At 39.3% G+C, this 22,813-nt stretch overlaps 1 protein-coding gene across 4 annotated transcripts in view; it reads right to left on the bottom strand.

The window, feature by feature from the left end:
* The window catches only part of kif21a (kinesin family member 21A), a 56,119-nt gene extending 42,344 nt beyond the window's left edge, over positions 1-13,775 (bottom strand). For all 4 annotated transcript variants that reach the window (XM_039615096.1, XM_039615097.1, XM_031731852.2 and 1 more), the window contains exon 1: positions 13,306-13,775. In XM_039615096.1, the coding sequence (XP_039471030.1) occupies positions 13,306-13,349 (44 nt within the window). In that variant the 5' untranslated portion in view covers positions 13,350-13,775. The remainder of the gene's footprint in view (positions 1-13,305) is intronic.
* Positions 13,776-22,813: the final 9,038 nt, after the last annotated feature.

A 22,813-nucleotide genomic window follows, 5' to 3' on the forward strand; every position in this document is an offset into this window, starting at 1 on the left:
CAGCAGTGGATGTTACATTCCAGCTTTTTCACTATATGCCTGCTGCAGGCATGTTGGCTTACCACCTCAAATGAAGGAGATGGTAACCAAACAAAGCATTTAAAGAAAACTATCGTACCAATGCACGATAAATGCTTGAAAAAGGTCCTGAGCAGCTTCTATTTGGAGAATCATTTTAAAGAGTCCCACAGTACAATGAGAAAGTGCATTTTTACCATCAAAAAAACTCCAGAAGTGGTTTCATGCTCTGCCCATTCAGCCTGACGGGACCACCTACAGCACCAGACAAAGAGCTGAGAGCAGCATCTACTTTAGACATGACACTAGACCAGAGAGGAGGAGGGGGGGGGGAAAGTGTACACACACACACACACACACACACACACACACACAGAGATTATATTTGTGTGTGCTAAAACACTCTGGACTATGCATGACAAGAAAGGGGTGGTGGGGGTTGCCATGGTGACCAGTAATAGAGGCAAAGAATTAAAGTCATAATCCGATCACAGCAGGATATAATGCTGGTCTGGTCGACTGAAAGATGCCAGGAGGAGGGGCAACAGAAAGAGACTCAGCATCTCGTGGCAGTCATCAAAGACTTGAGGATGAGGTTAAATCGCTACCAACCCAAGAAATTAGGCAACAATATTTTCTCCGTCTACAGTGCTCAAGAAATTTATTAGGCCAGCACCAAATATAAGGTTTATGACACAACTGCCCTAATTTAACAGTACTGTTAATTAAAAAAAAAAACAAAAAAAAAAACTTTTCCTGTAAAAGTTAATCCACCAGTATATGCAAGCTCTTTAAATGAAATTATATTTTTCATACTAAAATATACATTTTTGTCTTTAATGCTACCAAGTACATTTTAAAATGTACTGTTATACTGAAAAAGGTAAAACTAGAAAAGTAAAATATTATTTTTAGTAAGATATTAAGAAATTACAAATTGGTACATTTGAGTTTTCTTGATTTTGTGACACATTTGTTAAGTCCTGTTCATCCTCACCACTGTAGCCCAAGCATGAGAAATACCAGTTTACAGACCACTGGGATAATTTTCCCTATTTCAACTTTTAAAACTCAGCCAAGCCCAAAGTAAGGAAGCATTAATTCCACAAAGAGTTGCTGATAGCAAATTAAGCTTATTTTTTATATGATGTGATGCATGAATTAGCCCGAAGCTAAGTTGAGACAAAGGGCTGGCTTTTGTTTAAATTTACTGGTCGGACTCCTACATGTTATCTAAATATGTTTATGAGGATAAAAACAGAAAATAATAAAATAAGGAATTTTCATTTTTCAAAAAAAATGCTACAATCATCGTACTCCTGTAGTTCTCCCACAACCATCCACAATGGTGGAGGACTCCCTTGTCCTCAACCATTTTTCCAGAGTCATACCCACACATAATATACAGACATACTATAAAAAGGCACAACTATTTCCAATACAATCCAGTGTGATGGAGTTCAGACAGGTAAAGTACTACCAGGTTTATCTTAGTACCATGTGCTTCATTGATACTTGCACACACAAAAAATATTTACAAACTCTACAGATAAATCAAACTTGTCATCACAATAAAATCAGGCATAAGAAACACTTGCAGAAGAAAGATTAAATCACAATGTAAGACAATTTTAACAAACACCAAACACTCAGTATGCGAGCTTTTGATCTCTTCTAATTAAAACAAATTAGTTTCTTCATTTCATTATTTGGTTATTTAGGATCATGGATGTATTCAAAGACAAGAAAGACATGCTAATATGCGCACATCTCAATATTTGTTTGATACTGAAATGATCATATGAATTCCAATAAATAGTAAGTGCACATCAAACTTTTTTGACATTGTAAATTTAGAGGTAGGGCTGCACAAACCCTAAAGGAAGGGCAGAGTTCTCACAACCCGTGGAAAAGCCCATAATTTTTTCCTAATCACTTCAACATAAACAAAGCTTATTTTGGCAACAGACTTCTCACCTCATGGTGCGACTTAATCCTGGAACAGGTAAAAGCTCATCCCACTAAGAGACTGGGCATGAGAATGATCACACCCCCAGCTTCCAGCTTCACAAATCCTTTGCACAAATGCGAAAAACTTTAATAAAAGGATAGAATTGGATTGATCCTGGACTGAAATTATAGATAAATGGGATACACAAATGCTTTTGGTACCAACTGCTTCAAATGCCATCTTCGGACTATGAGGAATAAAACGGCACCAATAGGCGATAAAATATAAAGCTCTTTGCCATAGTTATTCACAAAACATACAACTGATCTAATTTTGAAAAGTGTACGATACTTATAATGAAGGACTGGGTTGTGTCGATACACTTTTAAGCGTGCTGCAAAGCAAGACAGAGCAAATTCACCACATACTTTTGCACAAGGTCAGCACTTGCAAAAACAAGGCACACACCCATGCCCCTGTCGGGGCACATTGACTGGTTTACAGTCTGTGTGACGTGTGAAATCTGACCTTGCCCTGCTCCCAATTTGCCCTTATTATCATGATTCCTCTAATAAGGTTTTGGATATGTGTTGATATCCCACTCATTTTTCAGAAACCGTGCTTATGAAAACATATGAGGGCATGCCAAATCCCTGTGGCACGCTGATAACGACTTTGCTGCTTCCTGCAGGTCAAGGGTCAGACAGCAGACTGCCCCATCATAACCAGAGTAGGGAAAGGTTAGGAAACAGAAGGCCTCAGCTAGGGATCATATGAAGTAGTCAACATGGAAGGAAAAAGTGGTACAGAGACCAGAGTTACTTTTGGAGAAATGCTGGCCAAATAAGTGGTCCTTTGCTTTAACAGCTTATCTAGGTGTTAAACAAGCACTGAGCAGCACTTGTGGGTTGTTGCTGTTTTTTTGTTTGTTTGTTTTTTTTAAATTGCAATGTGTAAATATACTGTAAAGTAATTTAACTCTCAGTTCCATCTAACAACCTTTAGACTAATTTCAGTGAATTTCCAGCAAATGTTCCAGCATCAGCAGCAGGCAAAGCTATTGTGAGCCAAAGATTATAGAGAATTATGTTATACACATCACTGGCATCTAGCATAACACAGATTTTCCAAAAACTAATCACTGGTCCAAGAGCCAAGGCACAAAATCTTCAGTCACCTCTCCTCTCTGCTGATACTTTTTAATTGCTCCGTTCACACCTGCCTCGACAGATCTCACTGAAGTGCAAAATGTGTCAAACTTTATGTGGTGAGAGCACAGCCAAAGAAATGTTCCCTTTTAATTACTGCTTTAATTTTTAAAAAAAGAAATGATGGCACAGGAGTATTTTCAAGCCTCTTCTAATCTGGTTGTCAGGCTTTATTTGTAGATATTCCAGTGTTGCTTTGAATGAGGCATCCTTTTCAGGACTGGAAACACTGACACAACAGACATGCTGAATCTAATACGAGAGGTGTCTAATTCAATGTGGATCATCACACACAGCAAATAAACTCTGACATCATTAATGTGGGTCTGTTTAAGTAATGACCGCAAACATCTCATAACAGATTCTAAAAAAGATAACTTAGAATCAGAAGACGGAATTACGCTAATTAAATATTAAATATGGAATCTAATGTCCATGCTCCAGAATTCAGGCCCATGTTATTGTTGTCATTGTTTGTACTGACAACATATCAGCATACAGGGAAAGCAGACAAGGATTCTACCTATCACGTTGTTTTATTACGAGTCCGTTAAAACTGGCTTAAACACACAATTTGTGTGTACTTTTTGTTAAACAAACACTTGTGATCAAAATTTTTAACCCCGCCCCCCCAAATCAAAAAAATTAAAAGAACTCAAACATTGAAATGAATACTACTCATGTATTAGAGCCACATAAATAAATAAAAAAAAAAACAATAACTGCACTCATAATTATGTCAAATATATTAAATGCGTTTCAACAGGGAAAATAACAAAAGCATGTACTTTACACTTGTTTTTACTGCACTGCAATTAAATATGCATAAAAATAAATAAAAACAAAATGAATATATAAAAAAATACAATATAATTCACTTAAAAGTAAATACTGCCCTGAGAGTGAGCTACCTTGGCGAAAGTTTGTGATCACAAAGTGCTTCTTGTTTTTAAATGTATGTGTTTTTTGCCCAGTGTTTGCCCCCTTTTTATGTGGCTGCAGGTCTATTTCTTAGTTTTCCTATATGCAACTCACAAACAACAAAAAATAAATACTGCAGACATTGTTAAAAGACTTTATGAAAACTGTTTTGTCTTTTTTTGCAGTGCATAGAAGAAGAAAAAAAGATATGATTTCTTCCAATTAATTAACAAAATAAGGAGAAAATGTAGACTGTGAGGTAACACACTCCTCTGTGATAGAAGCAGAGTAAGGCCTAGACTGCAGTGTCACTGAACCATGTGCTGTTGACATAGGAATCTCATTTCTGTGTCAAACATGGGTCACACCACACACCATTCAAGACAGAGTGGAAGGCACTTTGACTCTGCACTTAACTATTTGCATCTCTCAAATACAAGACTTTATTTCTCAGTGGGTGACCAATCAACACAGAAAGATTTAACAAAGGCATTGTCCACGTTTAGTGTTTAAATCTGCAGCAAAAAAAGTGAAAGACTAACACCTCATGAATATGCAGATTGAGTCAAACAGCTGCCATATGATGCCAGCAGGTGGTGGAACTTCATTTGCACTTTGGTGCCTTCAACAGGATTTAATCCAAGGCTGCACTTTAGGTGCAAGACGTCCAAACACAGGAGGGTGTTTGACAAGCAAAGAAGCTGTTTTATTGTTCAAGTAACTGCCTGCTACTCCTCATCCAAATTGAAGATGTGATGCAGAGAGGAGCCACTACTCCTCCAGCAATTAGATATCATAATGACATCCTCAAAGGATTTAGTGAAAATGTATAAAGCCAACAGTTATTTTTCAACAAATACTCATTTGAGTATCATGTATTTTGCTTCAAAGGCAACTATTTGTGGTATGTACTGGCATAGCTGAAGACAATTTGTTATCAAAATTTCTTCCAGTGAAAATAAAGACCAATCCAAAACTGAACAAGGATTGATAATGTACCTGATGAACTTTGGACCATTGCAACACCCTTATTCATTTCTTTTTCAGCGATTCTGTTATAGATTTGCTCTTTGTGTGGGATCACTGTCCTGTTGCATGACCCAATTCTCATCAATAACTGTCAGTAGTTATAGGTATAAAGCAGAGTTCAGAGTCTAAGTGTTCATGTCTTGTGGCTCCAAAACGAGACCAAATTACCACCCCTTCACCACAGATGGTATAAGGTCTTTGATAAGCTAATATGTGCCATGTTTGGCTTTCACCAAATGTGGTACACATACTTTAAGGGCAAATAACCCTATCTTCAGTTGCAGTGCTGTAACCAAAGAAAACACTGCGACCCAAATTCAATGCCATCACATTACTGTGGTGGAATACACAAACCTGACTTTGGTTTAGGTAAAAAAATAAAAAGGAAAAAAAAAACCCAACACCCCTACTAAGTTGACCTGCAAAGTAAAGTAAAACTGAAAATCACCATCCATAATGTCTCTATAACTATAATATTAAAACATGCGTCACACTTTTTAGATTAGAGAAAAAAAAATATCAAACATGAAGTTAAGTGCTAGATAAATGGGTTCCACAGTGCTAACATAGTCATGGGTCCCTAACATGGTAACTGCAAGCTAAACATGCATCTTCCATATCAGCACAGCAACATCTAATACATTTCAATATAACCTTAAAACAAAATCTGATTCATAAATAAAAACAGATCACTTCATAGAAAAAACATCTGTCCCCATTAACTATAGAGAGAGTCTCTTGACATAAATAAGGTGGCAGCTTGCTATGCAAACAGAGCTATTTGTGACCGTCTGAGTCCTATTTGTGATTATGCAGGCAGTTCGATGATAGAAGTTAAGTTACATCCACATCCTATTTGTGGCTTCTGTTCTACATTTAGACTTCATTCATTTTTGGCTAAGTCCTTAACTGGACAGATATGTACAGTGAACAGGAAAAGGCATACATATCAAGCAGTGGTACACTGCTGGTAAAATTAAAGGACTGAGAAAGAAAAGTACCTAGGGGGAAAAAAGGAGCAATGCAAAGTGCGCCAGAGCAAGACAGTGCCAACAACTGAGCCAATAACATTTTTCTAAGGGTGTGGTTTGCATGTAAGCTACTCTATGATTACATCCAATTTATTCTGTGTAACCATCTAATTTTTATGCTGTATAATGGAGGAGGAGAAGGAGAATTTGGGAAATCCGGTTCTTGTTTAAAAAAAACAAAAAACAAACAAACATGTTGACATGTGGTGCATGCAGACTCCACAGCAAAAGGCTCTTTGCATTGGTGCAGATGCATCTGGTAGAAATGTGCTGACTCCTGAGGTTGTGATATAGATAACTGAGGTCTTCCAGGAGTGCTGTGGCCAGTCAGGAATCTATTTTGAGGCAAGTTGAGCTTAAGTGTAGGCTATGCTTAGCATAGTCTTGGAATGGAAGAGCCTTCTGTCTAGAAGGAGGTCATGATGGCCAAACACTGGAAGTGTTATCTGGGCTACACTCAAATTACTGTGATACGGGGCAGGCCGCCACCACGACAAAGTCAGTTACTAAAGATAATTTGACTACCTGATATTGTGGTCCTGCTGCAGTGAGTATGTAAGGCCTGCTGTGGAACTTTTCCTAACAAATACATAGAGCTATGTATTTTAAGTAAAATGTGCCTTAAAATCTAAGTTTATGTCTTCAAACTGCTCGTTTTCTTCAATCAAAATCCTAAGATATTCAATTTACAAACTTGCAATACATAGCAATTACTGACATTTGTGAAGCCAAAATACTCAAATAGGTTTTTGACACAGCATACCAAATATGTCACTTCTAGTTCGGAACTTGCAGAGGGCATTTTGTCATCATTTTGTGGCCTTTTCAGGTACTAACCAAGGACTATAATCTTAGTGAAATGCAGCACTTTTAACAGTCTGTTATCACAGCACTTTTTCACACAGGATTAAGTGCTTTGTGATAACCTAAATGGCACCACTAAATGGCACCACTATAAAGTCATGCAGGCTGTAAGCTTGAGTAATTTTTATACAGTAAGATCATGAAGTACAAATGATGAAGGTCACTTATGTTACATGATAATGAATTGAGTCTATTCAAAGCTTGCCTCTGTCAAGCTCCAGCACTCTTGTTAGGATCGCATACCTCTTCCCATCTAATGCTGCAGGCCAAGTAGGTGTTATTCATAGCTTCCGTCTGGGTAACTTGGCTAGTATTTACACATTTTGGCTACTGCTTAAAAAGACAAGAGGCATGTGCAGAGATGTAATACAGTCCTATGAAAGCCTCCATCAAGCCCTTTCTTTAATAAAAGCGTTTAAATAGCATGAGAATGAAAAGGTGTGTGGAATCCACACAAGGCAAAAGAAGAACTCATTGATCTAGACAGAGCCAAAAAAGTAAACCAGATCCTCCAGACTGATATTAATCTCCTACAGTTGTTAATCTCAGCAATAAACACTATTCTTCCCTTGTTTGTGAAATACTGTGTAAATAGCAAATTGAATCACATCACTGTACCAAGAAATACTGTTTTCTATGACATGTGCCTGTTGTAAATGTTACTGACATTTTGTATTTTGTTAAATCAAGTAATATGAAAAGGTTCTTGCTGTATTCCGTTTTCAGTTGAAAGTCGGAAATCCCGAGTTCTGAGTCAGAATCTTCCACTGGAATGCCTCCTCAACTCGGATTACCCACCAGACCCCAACTTCACATTCCAACATGGTAGCAGTGCACATAAAGAATAGTAAAGCTTTAAATCTTGTAAGCTGTAACGCCACTGTTGTGTATTTACTAATTACTAAAATATACACAGAGCACTGACCAGTGGATGTGCTGCAGCTGTGTTTAAATGAAGGGGGGGAAAAAGTGATGGATGAATTTCTCCCTAGCAAGCCTGTTTTGGGGGTGGGGGGGGGGGGCTTTTCCAACTAATAATACTATTACTCCAACACGGTCACTTCAGGAGTGATGTCACTTGTATCTCCAACATCCAACTTCTGATGTAAAAGGAATGCAGCAATAAGTGTGCATTAGGACTGCTTCATTCAGTGATACAGCTCAATATTTGGCTCGCAATGGTTATTCAGCAACAGTAAAATATTGAGGCAAACTTTCATTTTGTCACCATTCTCAGTTTCTCAGTCTGCTGAATAAGTTGTTCAGTAAATTCATTTTTAACATTTTTGGAAATTGAAAAAAAAAAAAAAAAAAAACACACACACACACACACACACACACACACACACACACACACACACACACACACAAAAAAAAAACACAAAAAATGGCCATGAATAAATATTTCCCTCATACTTCCCTGAAGCCTGAAGCAGTGGCTTTGAATTGCTCTCTCTTTCTGAGTCAGTCTATTAATGCACAAGACAAATATACTGCCACTTTTGCTTAAAGATAACCTAAGCTAATATTATAGTAATAGCAGAGGATCAATTCTAGTTTTACATGTATTACGGTTGATACCCTTTTATGATCTTACAAATGGGAGAAATGTGGGTGATACTTTTGGTTTAAAACTTTAATAAACACATTGTCTTACGCAAACTGTGTTTTAATCATCTGCAGAATAAAATAAATTTAATTTCAAGATGAAATTAAAATGGTCATACAGGCTTCCTCATAAATTTTAAGGTTCAATTTAAATTTTAGGTAACAGCTTTCAGAGCTCATCATGGTCAGATGGTTTCCTATTTATTTATTTTTTTTTATTTTAAATCCATATGTAATTACTGTCTCTCTGAGGTCAACTGATTAATGCTGTTCATAGAACCTCAGTCCAGGTTAGAGACAGAAGGAAATTGTGCTTTTGAGACTGTAGCTCAAAAGCTATAAAACTCGCTTCCATTGGACTTTAGATCCTCACTGATCACCCAGTCCCAGGGTCAACATTTGAAATTTTACCAGCAGTGATGGGTTAAAAAAAAAAAAATTCCACTGGACAAATATTTACTAGAATGGGAGACCAACACACTCTTAAACCCACACACAGACACATCTAAACGACTGTGGGTCAACAGCTACATCCTGACAGACCCTCACAGTTCAGTGGATGTGAACAAAGCGCAAGGTCTGCAGAGGCTTTAGACTGAGGGGCTGTGTTTAGTTGGTGCTGCCATGGGCGATGAACACGAATCTAAATGTCCCGAGCTCCAGCTGGTCCTGTGCCAGTAACCTACTGGCCCTGCCCTTGTTACAGTGTCCAAAAAACTGTTAAAACTTCATTCAAAAAATTCTTCATGTCTTTGCACTTCAACTATAAACTTTTGGACAGATAAACTTTTAGCTTTTACGTAGTATACAAAAACATGAGTTGCCTTTAAACACAGAAAATAGGTATGTTAAGGCTAGCCAACTAATGCTTCAGCTAACTGTTTAACAACAGACAAATTAATATTTTACATGTAGCTACATGCTTTTTCCCCCCTTTGTTTTTTTTACAATTTTTCAACTGGACCCTTTTTTTCCCTCTCCGATGAAAGACACTAATCTCTATTTGCATTGTAAACCTCAGCTCACACAGCTATTGTCAGCTGAGCTGAAGCCCACTCTGGTCAATAATAGAAGATATCTGCTCTAATCATGCAGCTCATTTTAACAAGACTGTTCCACCACAGTTAGTCCTGCCTCTACAGCTGGCTTGTGAGCCACAACCTGGGGCTTAGCCGTACCCACTTATACCAGTTGCTGCATGCCTACACTTGATTACATTAAAGCATGGCTGTAACTTAAGTCTTAAGAGGTTTAGGGACCCATTTAATTTCATTATCGTCATTGTTATGGCCTTCAGCTGAGCATCAGAAACAACAAGTCTTTACAGGGGAAAGGAGTAGGTAAATTTCAAGGTGAGATGTGGCGTGGCTTTTTATTTTGCAAGCTCCTCCACTTCATGTTATTAATAAGTGTTATTAAGTGGTTAATGCACAAGCTAAGCTCTTACAGCAGATATAAACAAAGTCAAAGATACTTCCCTCTCACTTTGATCCCCAGTGCTAAGCTGTCAGCACATTAAAAACAATGATTCTGCTGCATACACTGTAATAACAACCACAGCAGGCAGGTTCAGCAAGTCCTCACTTCAAGCATTTCAGCCCCTCCCATCAATGTACACCTACCATTTAAAACAGACTGTTATGACATAATGGGCTGTTCAAATAAACGAGGTACAGTACAATTAATATTATGTAGTCAGGGAGGGATACGACTGTGCAACTGTTTCACAATACACCCTCAACTGCCACCCTTTTTCTGCACAAGTAAACACTGACAAGCAAATGTTCTCAGCTTTGAGTTCTTTTGTAGAAGTCTGACAGAGCAAGATGGCCTTTTTTATATAAACATAAAGTTTTGGCCTTAAACTGTTAAATTACCTTAAGAAGTCCTTTTAGTCCTTAAAACCAACCGTGTATAAAACAGCATCATGAAAACTGTTGGTCTGTGAGATGAGCTCAGCTATTTTTCCATGATGTCTACATATGAGGCGTTTTTGTTGACACACACCTAACCAAATATCCATAGGCTTGTTGGGTTTAGCAGAGAGAAAAAACAAAAACAAAACCGTCATACCCAATTTGAAGCGTCTATGCACATGCAAGGTAGATACTCGACAAATTTCACTTAAAATTTGTCACTAGAAAACCCATTACAGATGAAAACTGATCTTCAGTAAAACTCTGTGGTAACAGAATTAGATTTAGAGGCATCATTATGAGAAAGCTCAACTATGCTTTTCAGGGTACATTTACCAAATAACCAGTCTCACATATGGCAAACTGAAGTACGGTTTACTAAGATCAGAGCTGTAATTTTAGTTGGTGGAACCACAACACAAAACATCCACCTCTTCCTAAGTGAATGGTTGTCTACACTTTCACTGCAATTTGCATGCTCCTACAGCGACTCTCTCTGACAATGCAAATCATTTTAAAAATACACTTCCATCCATTTTGGACAGGCATGTGTTTTACCTTTCATATGAAACTGGCATATCATAATTCTGCTACCTTACACTCATGTATGAGATGTGAATCAATTTGAATTATTACATTAGACAGGTAATTTTTTGTAATCCGGTTCATTGACTTCATGTGTACGCTAATAGGGCAAAGGGTTTTCTATTCTATGTAGACCACCTCCATTTCATCTTGTGAGGCAATTTATTGTCATCATCAAAGTAGATTATGGTTAGGATAACTATTTGGCAAAAAAAAAAAAAAAAAAAAAACAGTCGCTACTTTATGATTTGTGGTGGTTCTTATTAACTGAAAGAGTGTAGGGTGAACAGAAGTTAACCAACTTGCAGAGAAAAAAAAAAAAAAAAAAAAAAAAAACACTCTTAAGAGGTAAAATAGTGTACAGTGGAAAAAAGCTAATCAGATTTAAAAGAATTGCATTATTAAAATTGATTAATGATGACCATTACCTCCACTGACCTTTGACCTAACTGACGCACACACAACTGACACCACAGTTCATTCATTCCTAGATGCATATTTCGGACTTTTGATTTCTTCAGGACTGTTTGGATATTGCATCACACAGTCTCACAACGTATCACTGTATAACCATACTGTCATTATAGTGGTAGCATTGTAGGAGCTGCTCCATTCCTAACCTTACATCCCTGTAAAACGCATCAAAGGTAATCAAAACATTTCTAAAACTCTTAACAAAAGCCCAAAGTGCCTGCAGTAAAACAACGCTACAAATCACATCACAGAATCGAGACAAAGAGTAAACCTTTACAGTAAGGCAGCGCAGGGCCGTTATATTACTTAGTGCAACCAACTGTGCAGCCCCAGAGGGACAAACAGGAAAGCCCCAGCAGAGTAGACTCCAGGTGGGGAGAGACAACTGACCGCATTACAGGCTCCACAGGGGAGAAGTGGCACTCGATCCACTTAGACTGGGATGGCAACATGCTGCTTGTTCTGGGAACTGTTTTGTAATTAACTGGGCAGGTTCAGGCAGTTGCCTGTTTTGCTTCCATCCTTGCATTAAAACCACTAAATGTCTATCTTTGCAAAGGCAAATTTTTCAGGGAGTTATTTGGCAACAAATAACTGGCGGTACAAAAAATCTCCAGAATCACTAGTTTCTGTTGGAAAATGTCCTACCATAAAAACTGTGTTCAAAACCAACACTTGAGACCAATTCAACCCCTGTTACTGGGGAATGGTATCCATAAGCTCAGCACAAACATAATCATCACAAACAATGACAAGGCACTTGTGTGTCTTTAAGGTTGAACAAGGAACATAGGCGAGCAGCTGAAGATGAGGATACCAAAAAAAACAAAAAGAAAAAACATATGAGAAACTATACTGCCATTATGAGTCATTTTTATAATTACTATGGATACAGACAGACTGGAGGAGAGAAAGAGATTGGTTTCCCCATTATGTCACTGTCAGTGCCACTTCACCATCTGGGTGTGAGCGGCCTTCTTCAGCATGAATACAGCCGCCCACATCAAGTGCATGAAATTAGAGGTGAAGCAGCCTGTCCGTTTGGTGAATTGATTGGAACAGTACTGAATCACTGAGAGCCGTGACTGAGCTGTCCACTGAATGTCTACAAACAAAGAGCAGACTTGACAGCGTTATAGGCCCACTGCCCTTTTCCTTGGAACCTGACAGTCAGTGAAGCTCTTCTTTCATCGATCCACTGTCTCTGCAGGAGGCTTTGATGAGAGGCCAGACCGTTGGACGAAGACAGGCCGACTGGCTCTCTTCCACTTTCTCCATCTGTCTCCTTTTCTATGATAGAGAGAGCCGCTGCAAAAAGATATCGTCACTCCTCCCAGCATGCATGCTACAGAGGATGGCCCGTGAATGTGTGCGCGCGTGCGCGTACCTGTGCAATGGGCGTGATGCTTTATGTTTGTGATATAGCCCCCAACACAAAACCTGCTCATTCGAACTGAGGTGAGAAACAATTGCGCCGCAAATATGTCCTGAAAGCCGGTAACAGCAGCGTCACGACGCCAAAATATAACGAGGCGGAATATTTTCCAGGTCAAAGAGTGTTTGGCGAACACAAGATGATGCTGATGACCTGCAGGTGTTTGCTAGGCCCGCGGCACTGACTGACAGGTGGCACCGGGCAATTAATGTTGCTACGCATTTGGGAGTTAATGGAAACATTTAAATAGTCTTTAGCGCCTTACCTCAATGCCACACGGACAGAGCTTTCATCCTGTCCCGTTGTCATGATTCCTTATGCAATAGCAGGTAGAAGAAGAAGAAAAAATAATAATAGAGCGGATTTATCTGCGTTGACTACTAGCCCCAGCAAAAAAAAAACAAAAAAAAAAACAAAAAAAAACGAGAAAGGAGTGCGCACTATACTCCCGCTGGCGAGCGGATCACCTCGATTTCAGCGCCGCCATTAAAAAAACAAATAAAACCCACAACAACCTATCTTAACGGTGTTTTAACCATGATATCGGGGAAGAGCCGCGGTGGTGTGCCCGCATGTTGCGTCTACGTACGCTGCATCTCTGCGCAGCTGGGCCCAGATGCTCCGACTCGAGCCCGTCTGCACACTGCCACTCCGGCTGCCGGTGAGCCAATGGCGCGCGCGTACGCGTTCATTGGTTCAAACACACTCGTACATGTGCGCGCGCCCCTCCGTGTCTCGCCGTTCTTCTCTCCGCTCCGTTTAGACACTGGGAGGGATCCGCAATGCGTCAGCAAGCCACGCCCTCTCCGGGGAGTGAGGCGATAGTAAGAATCACTGTATTATTATTTTTTCCCCAGTATATTGGAGAACTACCAAAATCTGCATTTCCACATTAATAAAAAGCGCTCGTGACATAGTCCAGAAAGAATCTGCAGCCCAAAATGTACATTTTCCAGACAGTTATCATCGTTTTATGATAGAAAGTGTTGGGACAATATTAATTTAATTTTAAAACATTTTTCTGGGCGTCTTGGGGAAATCACAGCACCATGAACCGCTTTACAGCATCAGCCATTTGGCTTTCAGGCATGAAGTCAAGTCAGCAACGGCAGAGAATCTACCAGCAGCCTTCTGATAGCAGTATCCTTGGACTACCACAAGCTTCTTTTACACAAATGAAAGTTTCGATAGCTTAGCAGGTAGATGGTTGGACTTTTATGTGACTATAAAAGATGGGCAAACACGAGTCTCTATAAGAAATCCTAAATGACGTCAGTACATATTTTGAATTCAATTTAATACCATATCAACAAAAGCTAATAATCCTTTCATTGCTAAATGTAACCTGTAGCGTTTGTTTTAAGTAATTTTACAACATCATTTAAATTACCAAATAAATAAATGACAATATTCTATTGTTTATTATTTAATGTACTCTGTAATTGTCCCACTTAAAAGAATAGCAATCATTTAGTTTGCAGATAACAAATATATGAATCCATGTTCCCAGTAGCAATAAAGAAAAAAAGTCACTAAAATTGCACTGGCAGATATTCTATTTTTTAAGCTCACATATAAAATAAAGGGTTTTTTGTTTTATTTAGTTTTTCTTTTGCTCCCTGCTAATGTTCGTCGTGAGTATTTATTCTCTTTAGTTGTTTTTTACTGCCATCTTGTGGATTGGATAATCACAGTGCCATACGAAGGAACTGCAGGGGCCAACACAGCATTTATATTTTTTTAGAAAGAGTGGAACACATCTGGGCCCGTATCCCTAAAGAATCTTTGTGCAAAAAGTGGCTCCTAGCGGCCAAATTCTAAGAAAATTCTCAGAGCCGTGACGTTTTCTTAGAATTTCCCCTAAAAGTGACACGACAATCCCAGTTAATATAAAAGCTATTCCTCAAGATTCCTAGCGCTTAAAAGGGCTCCCTAAGGCGAGATCTGCTAAGAGCAGGAAGAGGACTTTAGTGGCTTAAGAGTTCCCTAAGCAGCTGCACAAAATGGCCAACAGAAGAGGCAGGAGAGATACCTTTATGTTCGTTCACCAACTGGGCCAGCAACAAACCTTGCTCCTCAGTCCAGTTAAACTTGCGAGTCCTTTTTTTCTCCATTTTCTGTGTTTGTAGGATATTTGTTAACAAGCCTTTACAAATAGACCAGCCAGCAATCACAGACATTGATGAAAAAGCTGAGCCGTGTTACCTTCGTTAAGACCACACTGAACTTGTAACATTGTGATTTCTTCTTCATTAGGGACAGCCCTTGAGATAGGCGATCGTGGCTCAAAAGTTGGGAGTTCGCCTTGTAATCGGAAGGTTGCCGGTTTGAGCCCGGCTTGGACAGTCTCGGTCGTTGTGTCCTTGGGCAAGACACTTCACCCGTTGCCTACTGGTGGTGGCCAGAGGGCCCGGTGGCGCCAGTGTTCGGCAGCCTCGCCTCTGTCAGTGCGCCCAGGGTGGCTGTGGCTACATGTAGCTTGCCATCACCAGTGTGTGAATGTGTGCGTGGATGACTGGATGTGTAAAGCGCTTTGGGGTCTTTAGGGACTAGTAAAGCGCTATACAAATACAGGCCATTTACCATTTGTTTTCAATGGGGTCCATATGGGAGTGAAAGTACAAAATATGCCAGCTAGGATATTGATATGAGCAAATAAAGGCGAATCATTATTTGAACAGGGTGTAATGAGTTTAAGTTTTCACATATTTTAGATTCTAATGTTAGGCTATAACCCCTACAGCTTACTATTCATTTTCCAGATATTTTTTTGAATGTGAAATATTATTTACAATTACAGTCAGCATAAGATTAGAGTGTATAATTATGTTTATTGATTTGAGGGTACATCCTTTGCTCATTCTCACCAAAAGCTCATTTCCATCAAACTTGTAGGATCAACCAATCACGGCTTTTGAAATGATGACTCATACCTAGCAACGGGGTCAACCACACCTCCTCACTAAGATAGGATTTTCCATCCATTCCTTGCTCAGAGTTCACTGAAAATGTTCTGGAATCACTTCTAAGCTAAAACTCCTGGCAAGGAATTTTTAGGTTAAGTTAGGAGCTCTCTGAGAGGATTCTCAGAATCTTTATGCAAAAAGTGGCTCCTAGCGGCCAAATTCTAAGAAAATTCTCAGAGTCGTGACGTTTTCTTAGAATTTCCCCTAAAAGTGACACGACAATCCCAGTTAATATAAAAGCTATTCCTCAAGATTCCTAAGCGCTAAAAAGGGCTTCTAAGGCGAGATCTGCTAAGAGCAGGAAGAGGACTTTTAGTGGCAGAGTTCCCTAAGCAGCTGCACAAAATGGCCAACAGAAGAGGCAGGAGAGATACCTTTATGTTCGTTCACCAACTGGGCCAGCAACAAACCTTGCTCCTCAGTCCAGTTAAACTTGCGAGTCCTTTTTTCTCCATTTTCTGTGTTTGTAGGATATTTGTTAACAAGCCTTTATAAATAGACCAGCCAGCAATCACAGACATTGATAAAAGCTGAGCCGTGTTACCCTCGTTAAGACCACACTGGACTTGTAACGTTGTGATTTCTACTTCATTAGCCCCTTGAGATTGGCCATCTTGTTTTCAATGCGGTCCATATGGGAGTGAAAGTACAAAATATGCCAGCTAGGATATTAATATGAGCAAATAAGACACGAATCATTATTTGAACAGGGTGTAATGAGTTTAAGTTTTCACATATTTTAGATTCTAATGTTGAGCTATAACCCCTACAGCTTACTATTCATTTTCCAGATATTTTTTGAATGTGAAATATTATTTACAATTACAGTCAGCATAAGATTAGAGTGTATAATTATGTTTATTGATTTGAGGGTACATCCTTTGCTCATTCTCACCAAAAGCTCATTTCCATCAAACTTGTAGGATCAACCAATCATGGCATTTGAAATGATGACTCATACCTAGCAACGGGGTCAACCACACCTCCTCACTAAGATAGGATTTTCCATCCATTCCTTGCTCAGAGTTCACTGAAAATGTTCTGGAATCACTTCTAAGCTAAAACTCCTGGCAAGGAATTTTTAGGTTAAGTTAGGAGCTCTCTGAAAGGATTCTCAGAATCTTTAGGGATACGGGCCCTGGTCACAATGGAAATTAAATCCTATGACTGCACAGATATAACTGACCTGGGCCCGTATCCCTAAAGATTCTGAGAATCTTCTCAGAGAGCTCCTAACTTCACCTAAAAATTCCTTGCCAGGAGTTTTAGCTTAGAAGTGATTCCAGAACATTTTCAGTGAACTCTGAGCAAGGAATGGATGGAAAATCCTATCTTAGTGAGGAGGTGTGGTTGACCCGTTGCTAGGTATGAGTCATCATTTCAAAAGCCGTGATTGGTTGATCCTACAAGTTTGATGGAAATGAGCTTTTGGTGAGAATGAGCAAAGGATGTACCCTCAAATCAATAAACATAATTATACACTCTAATCTTATGCTGACTGTAATTGTAAATAATATTTCACATTCAAGAAAATATCTGGAAAATGAATAGTAAGCTGTAGGGGTTATAGCCTAAAATATGTGAAAACTTAAACTCATTACACCCTGTTCAAATAATGATTCGTGTCTTATTTACTCATATCAATATCCTAGCTGGCATATTTTGTACTTTCACTCCCATATGGACCCCATTGAAAACAAGATGGCCTATCTCAAGGGGCTGTCCCTAATGAAGAAGAAATCACAACGTTACAAGTCCCAGTGTGGTCTTAACGAGGGTAACACGGCTCAGCTTTTATCAATGTCTGTGATTGCTGGCTGGTCTATTTGTAAAGGCTTGTTAACAAATATCCTACAAACACAGAAAATGGAGAAAAAGGACTCATAAGCCGAACTGGACTGAGGAGCAAGGTTTGTTGCTGGCCCAGTTGGTGAACGAACATAAAGGTATCTCTCCTGCCTCTTCTGTTGGCCATTTTGTGCAGCTGCTTAGGGGAACTCTTAAGCCACTAAAAGTCCTCTTCCCTGCTCTTAGCAGATCTCGCCTTAGGAGCCCTTTTAAGCGCTAGGAATCTTGAGGAATAGCTTTTATATTAACTGGGATTGTCGTGTCACTTTTAGGGGAAATTCTAAGAAAACGTCACGACTCTGAGAATTTTCTTAGAATTTGGCCGCTAGGAGCCACTTTTTGCACAAAGATTCTTTAGGGATACGGGCCCTGATGTGTAATTTACACCCCTTCTGCAATATAAACATAACCTGACGTCTACAGAGGCAAAACTGTGACTCAGCAAACCTTAAGACCAGGTCAGGATTAGATATCCCGAGGCTGCATTGTTAGATTTTGGATCATATGCAAGTCTTTTTTTCATACATCTTTATTTTTTCTAAAGTGTCAGATTGTTTACAAAAACTCATCCTAATGAAAATAATGCCACCTTCCCACCCCACAAACACCTGTAAAAGTATTATATAGTTACTCTATTACATATTTTGTATTTACATATTTACAAATTCTTTAATTGAAATAAACTTTCCATGTTAGTGACCACTGATTTTTTCCATCAACTCAACATTTACCTGCAGTTTCAAGATCAGGGTCTCCTTGTGACCAAAAACACCATCCCAACTTGGCATTAAGTATTTCACTTAAAAATGGGCTAGAAATCAACCACTGTAATTGTGTTAAAAATCAGATGTGATTCTCCTTTGCCAATACTAAAGTGGCCTGAGATTTAAAGCGGGGGTGCACCCACACTTTAAAACTGACTGTAGGTGCCGGTTTAGTTCACTGGGATGAGCAGGGGACCATATGCCATAATGCAACATGTACACTAATGTCAAATGGACTCTGAACAGTGCAAAGATCACTCGCAACAGTAATAAAAACCATAAACTATATAAAACTGTACAAGAAACACATAAAAAGACCAAAGCAGCATTTCCCCACTCTCCCAAATTGCACAGAGCACATTCTTGTGGACATGGACAGTCAGGAGGATCTTTTATATTATTAGCTTTAAATATGTAGGTCCTCTAGAGTAGGTAGGGGGCATCCAATGTTCCCTCTAATTTTTCACGTGTCTGAGCGAACACATAAACTCCCTGAGCGATCCCTTGGACCACTGTGAGCGACATCAGACGTGTGCACTGTGGTTATGCCAGCATCTAATCCATCCAAGTTACATGGTTTATTAAAATAATCAAATTACAGCATTTACATTTATGTTAGACTGCTTTTAATTAACTGCTTTAGCCCACTTACAATGAAAATGTAAAAAAAATCTAGACATTGACTTGTGTAGTATGTTAACACTATTGGAAGTAAAAATAACTTGAACTCCAATTTTGAAAACACAACTTTCTTTATTTTTTAAAAAAAGCTCTGACTTGTATTATGAGTCTGCAAAATACAGTATATAATGACCAATGCTGGGCAATTAATTATATAGTTACTTCTTCAAAAAAGTAACTCAGTTTGGGAAACAACAAAAATTTTTGCAGCTATTTTTTTTAAATGCAGCGGTTGCAGAGAGGTGTGACGAGCTCTGGTGGATGGGGGAGGGAAGGGCTACTGAATCAAACCTGTTAAACAACTGGTTCAATCTGTTAGCCAGAACCTGGTCTCCAGACTCTGGACCCCCTCCGCTCACAGTGCTCCGTCCAGTGATGGTGTTCAGTCCTCTCCACATACCTCTGGTGTTGCTCTATGAACAGTAACTCTGGAGCTCTGTGGAGTGTGCAGATGATCTCATGACTGTCTAAAAATGGATAAGAAAACCGAAGGAGTGCTGAATCATTGACAAATACAGAGTAACAGGTGTGCAGCATGGCTAACTAGGTAGCAACAAGCCTCTAACACAGCGTGTATGCTAGCGGCTAATCTAGCGAAGAAATGAACAGAGTGCTTTTAGGTGTTGTAGAAGGATAAGATGATAAGCTGTGTGTGTTTTTCAGAATGACCTGCTTGTATTTACCTTCATTGATGAGTGGGACTAGGTAGGTGTGCTGAAACGAGGCAAAAAAGCCGAAGTTGAAGAGCGTGGTGTAAACATAGTGGCGCCGCCAGCAGGTTTCGAGCAGGAAACCTGATTCGAGTAAGCAGGAAGGCTTTGTCTTGGTAAGCCGTCCAACATTGGCAGTCCCATTTAGTGAATGGCAATGGAAAAATTGCTGGGTTTCCATGTGTAATTTGTGTGGAAGAATATTGCAGAAGAAAGTTAATAGGTCATTTAGAGAGCCCGCCCCCCCAAAAAACAAGTGTTGAAGAACAGAAGATAAAACTCCTTTTTTCCCCCCTATTTTCCATGCCGGCCGTTTGGCGTAAGACGTGTGACGGAGCGCTCTGGAGCAGAGCGTCCCGAGTTCGACTCCCTCACGGACTCGCTGCCACGGCCCGGACTTGGGGGACGGGGAGGCGCCAAGTCGCCTCTCCTTTTTCCTTTTCCCTGCTCTCGCCAAATACTCCGCCTGCACTACTACATCTCTCTTATTACCCTTTATTCACCCAAAATACCCATGCTTGGCACCTCTTCATTCCTCAACTATTTGCTCGCTTATTACTCCACCTTGGACAACCTGCACTTTCTCTCTTCAGGCTAACAACTCTGCCTTCATTTTTTTTCATACTGTCTCCCACACTTTTACAGCAAATTATTACCACCTAATAAGCACAGCCTTGTCCTCAATATTCACTCATTAATATAAAGTACATGCACACACTCAAGCTTTTTTAAAAGAAAAGACAATCTTTAATGCATTATTTACATCCCGTCATTTGGGCTTTTCTTTCTACATTTTGTCTCAATTGACTTCAAATTCGCATCAGCCACTCATGTGCCAACAAATGTCTAAACCATCACTGCTGCTCCTCACACTGAGCAGGATTTACAGTTAAGCTCCTCTAAGGAGCCATAATGCCTTTTCACATTGTAAAGTCACACATACATACAAGTACAATAAGTTAACCTGAATATTTTTTTTTTTTTAGTTGCTTCTACTTGGCTTGCTCTATCATCATAATTTCAGGATGTATTTTGCATCATATAACACAAGGCTGTTCAATTGGGCTAAAACCTCATCTTTACAGCTTTGACTGGCAGCTGCAGTCACGGAGAAACTTGCTCATCTCTGTTCGGGAATGGCAGATAGAGCGGGACTCCACTATTTACTCCACTGCCAGACCTAAAGAAGAGTTGGCAGTTTTGGCACGCGACGCTGAGAAGGCATTGGACCAGATCGAATGGCCCTATTTGTTTGAAATATTAGAAAGATTTAAATTGGGTTAAAAAAAGTATGGCTTATGAGAAGCTCACTTATCTGGGCATTCAGGTTACAAAAAGCTATTCCTCTCTATTAAAATCTAACTTTTCTCCCTTAATATCTGAGCTTCAGTCAAGTAAACAGTTCTGGAATACGCTTCCTAAATCACTCATTGGTAGAGTTAATCATATAAAGATGAGAATTTTGCCTAAGTGGTTGTACTTTTTTCAAAATCTCCTTGTGTTCCTTCCTAAAACATTTTTTAAAAACCTAAATTCACTCATCTTACCTTTTTCATGGGGCAATAAAACACATGGAATTGCTGGGAAAAATCTTTGCAAGTCTAAAACAGAGGGTGGATAATATATGAGTAGAAAAACCTTTCTACAAAGAATAAGCCATTCCAGATGAAAATAGCATAGCTCAGGTTTTAGCTCAGGTTTTCTGCAACTGCGTTTCAGAAAGTGAAAAACATTGTTCTCATCAAAGGAAGCATTACATTTAGAAAGTTTGGGGTCCTGAGCAATGACTCTTTGGGTTCAAAGGGATGAAAAGCTGCTGGAGTGTGTGCTAATGTCTATAGAAAAAGGTTTTTATGCAACTGGACGTGTCACTCTCTTTTCAGGAAAGTGCAAATTTGATCTAATCATATTAGAAACGTTGTGTTTCAGACACAGATGTTGCTAGATTTACTATTTTTGGAGCGAGTATAATATTTTGTATAAGGATGAGGGTGTTTATGTAAGAAACTGGAACAAAAAGTGAAGATTTCTTACACCGTGACGTGTCACTCCCTACAAACAAAAGTGCAAACTGGGTCCAGTTATGTCTTGATGCATGCTCAATCATCCAGGTAACTAAATCCCAAAAGGTTCATTCTGTTAGATAAGATAAGATAAGATAAGATAAGATAAGATAAGATAAGATTTTATTGATCCCACGGCGGGGAAATTTTTGCGTTTCCTCAGCTGAGGTACAGATAGCAGAAGGAAAATACAAATAAAATACAAACAAATATAAAACATAGAATAGAATAGAATAAACCTTTATAATCCCACGGATCAGAAATTTCTAACCCTTACAGCAAGGGAAAATAAAATATAAAAGGAAGACACAGGGTGGTCCTATGAACGTAAGCAACCGAAGTTCTTATATAGAGGTAACAATGTACAGAATATGTATAGAAAAATTGTACGGCGATATGTATAAAATGTAGAGTAAACTAACAAGCTGCTGAGTAAGATGACCAAAGGAATGTTAAGCTGCATTATAGAGTCTGACAGCTGCTGGTAAGAATGACCTGCGGTAGCGCTCCTTCCTACACTGTGGGCGTAAAAGTCCACTGCTGAAGGAGCTGCTCAGTGCTCGTACGGTCTCATGCAGGGGGTGGGAGGTGTTGTCCATGATGGATGTTAGCTTAGACAACATCCTCTCCTCCCCAACCTGCTCGATGGACTTCAGCGGACAGTCCAGGACAGAGCTGGCCCTCCTGACCAGCTTGTTGAGTTTCCCCCTGTCCCTCTCTGCCATTCCACCACGCCAGCAG

This window comes from Oreochromis aureus, linkage group 7 (genome assembly GCF_013358895.1).
Source record: "Oreochromis aureus strain Israel breed Guangdong linkage group 7, ZZ_aureus, whole genome shotgun sequence".
Taxonomy (NCBI): Eukaryota; Metazoa; Chordata; class Actinopteri; order Cichliformes; family Cichlidae; genus Oreochromis; species Oreochromis aureus.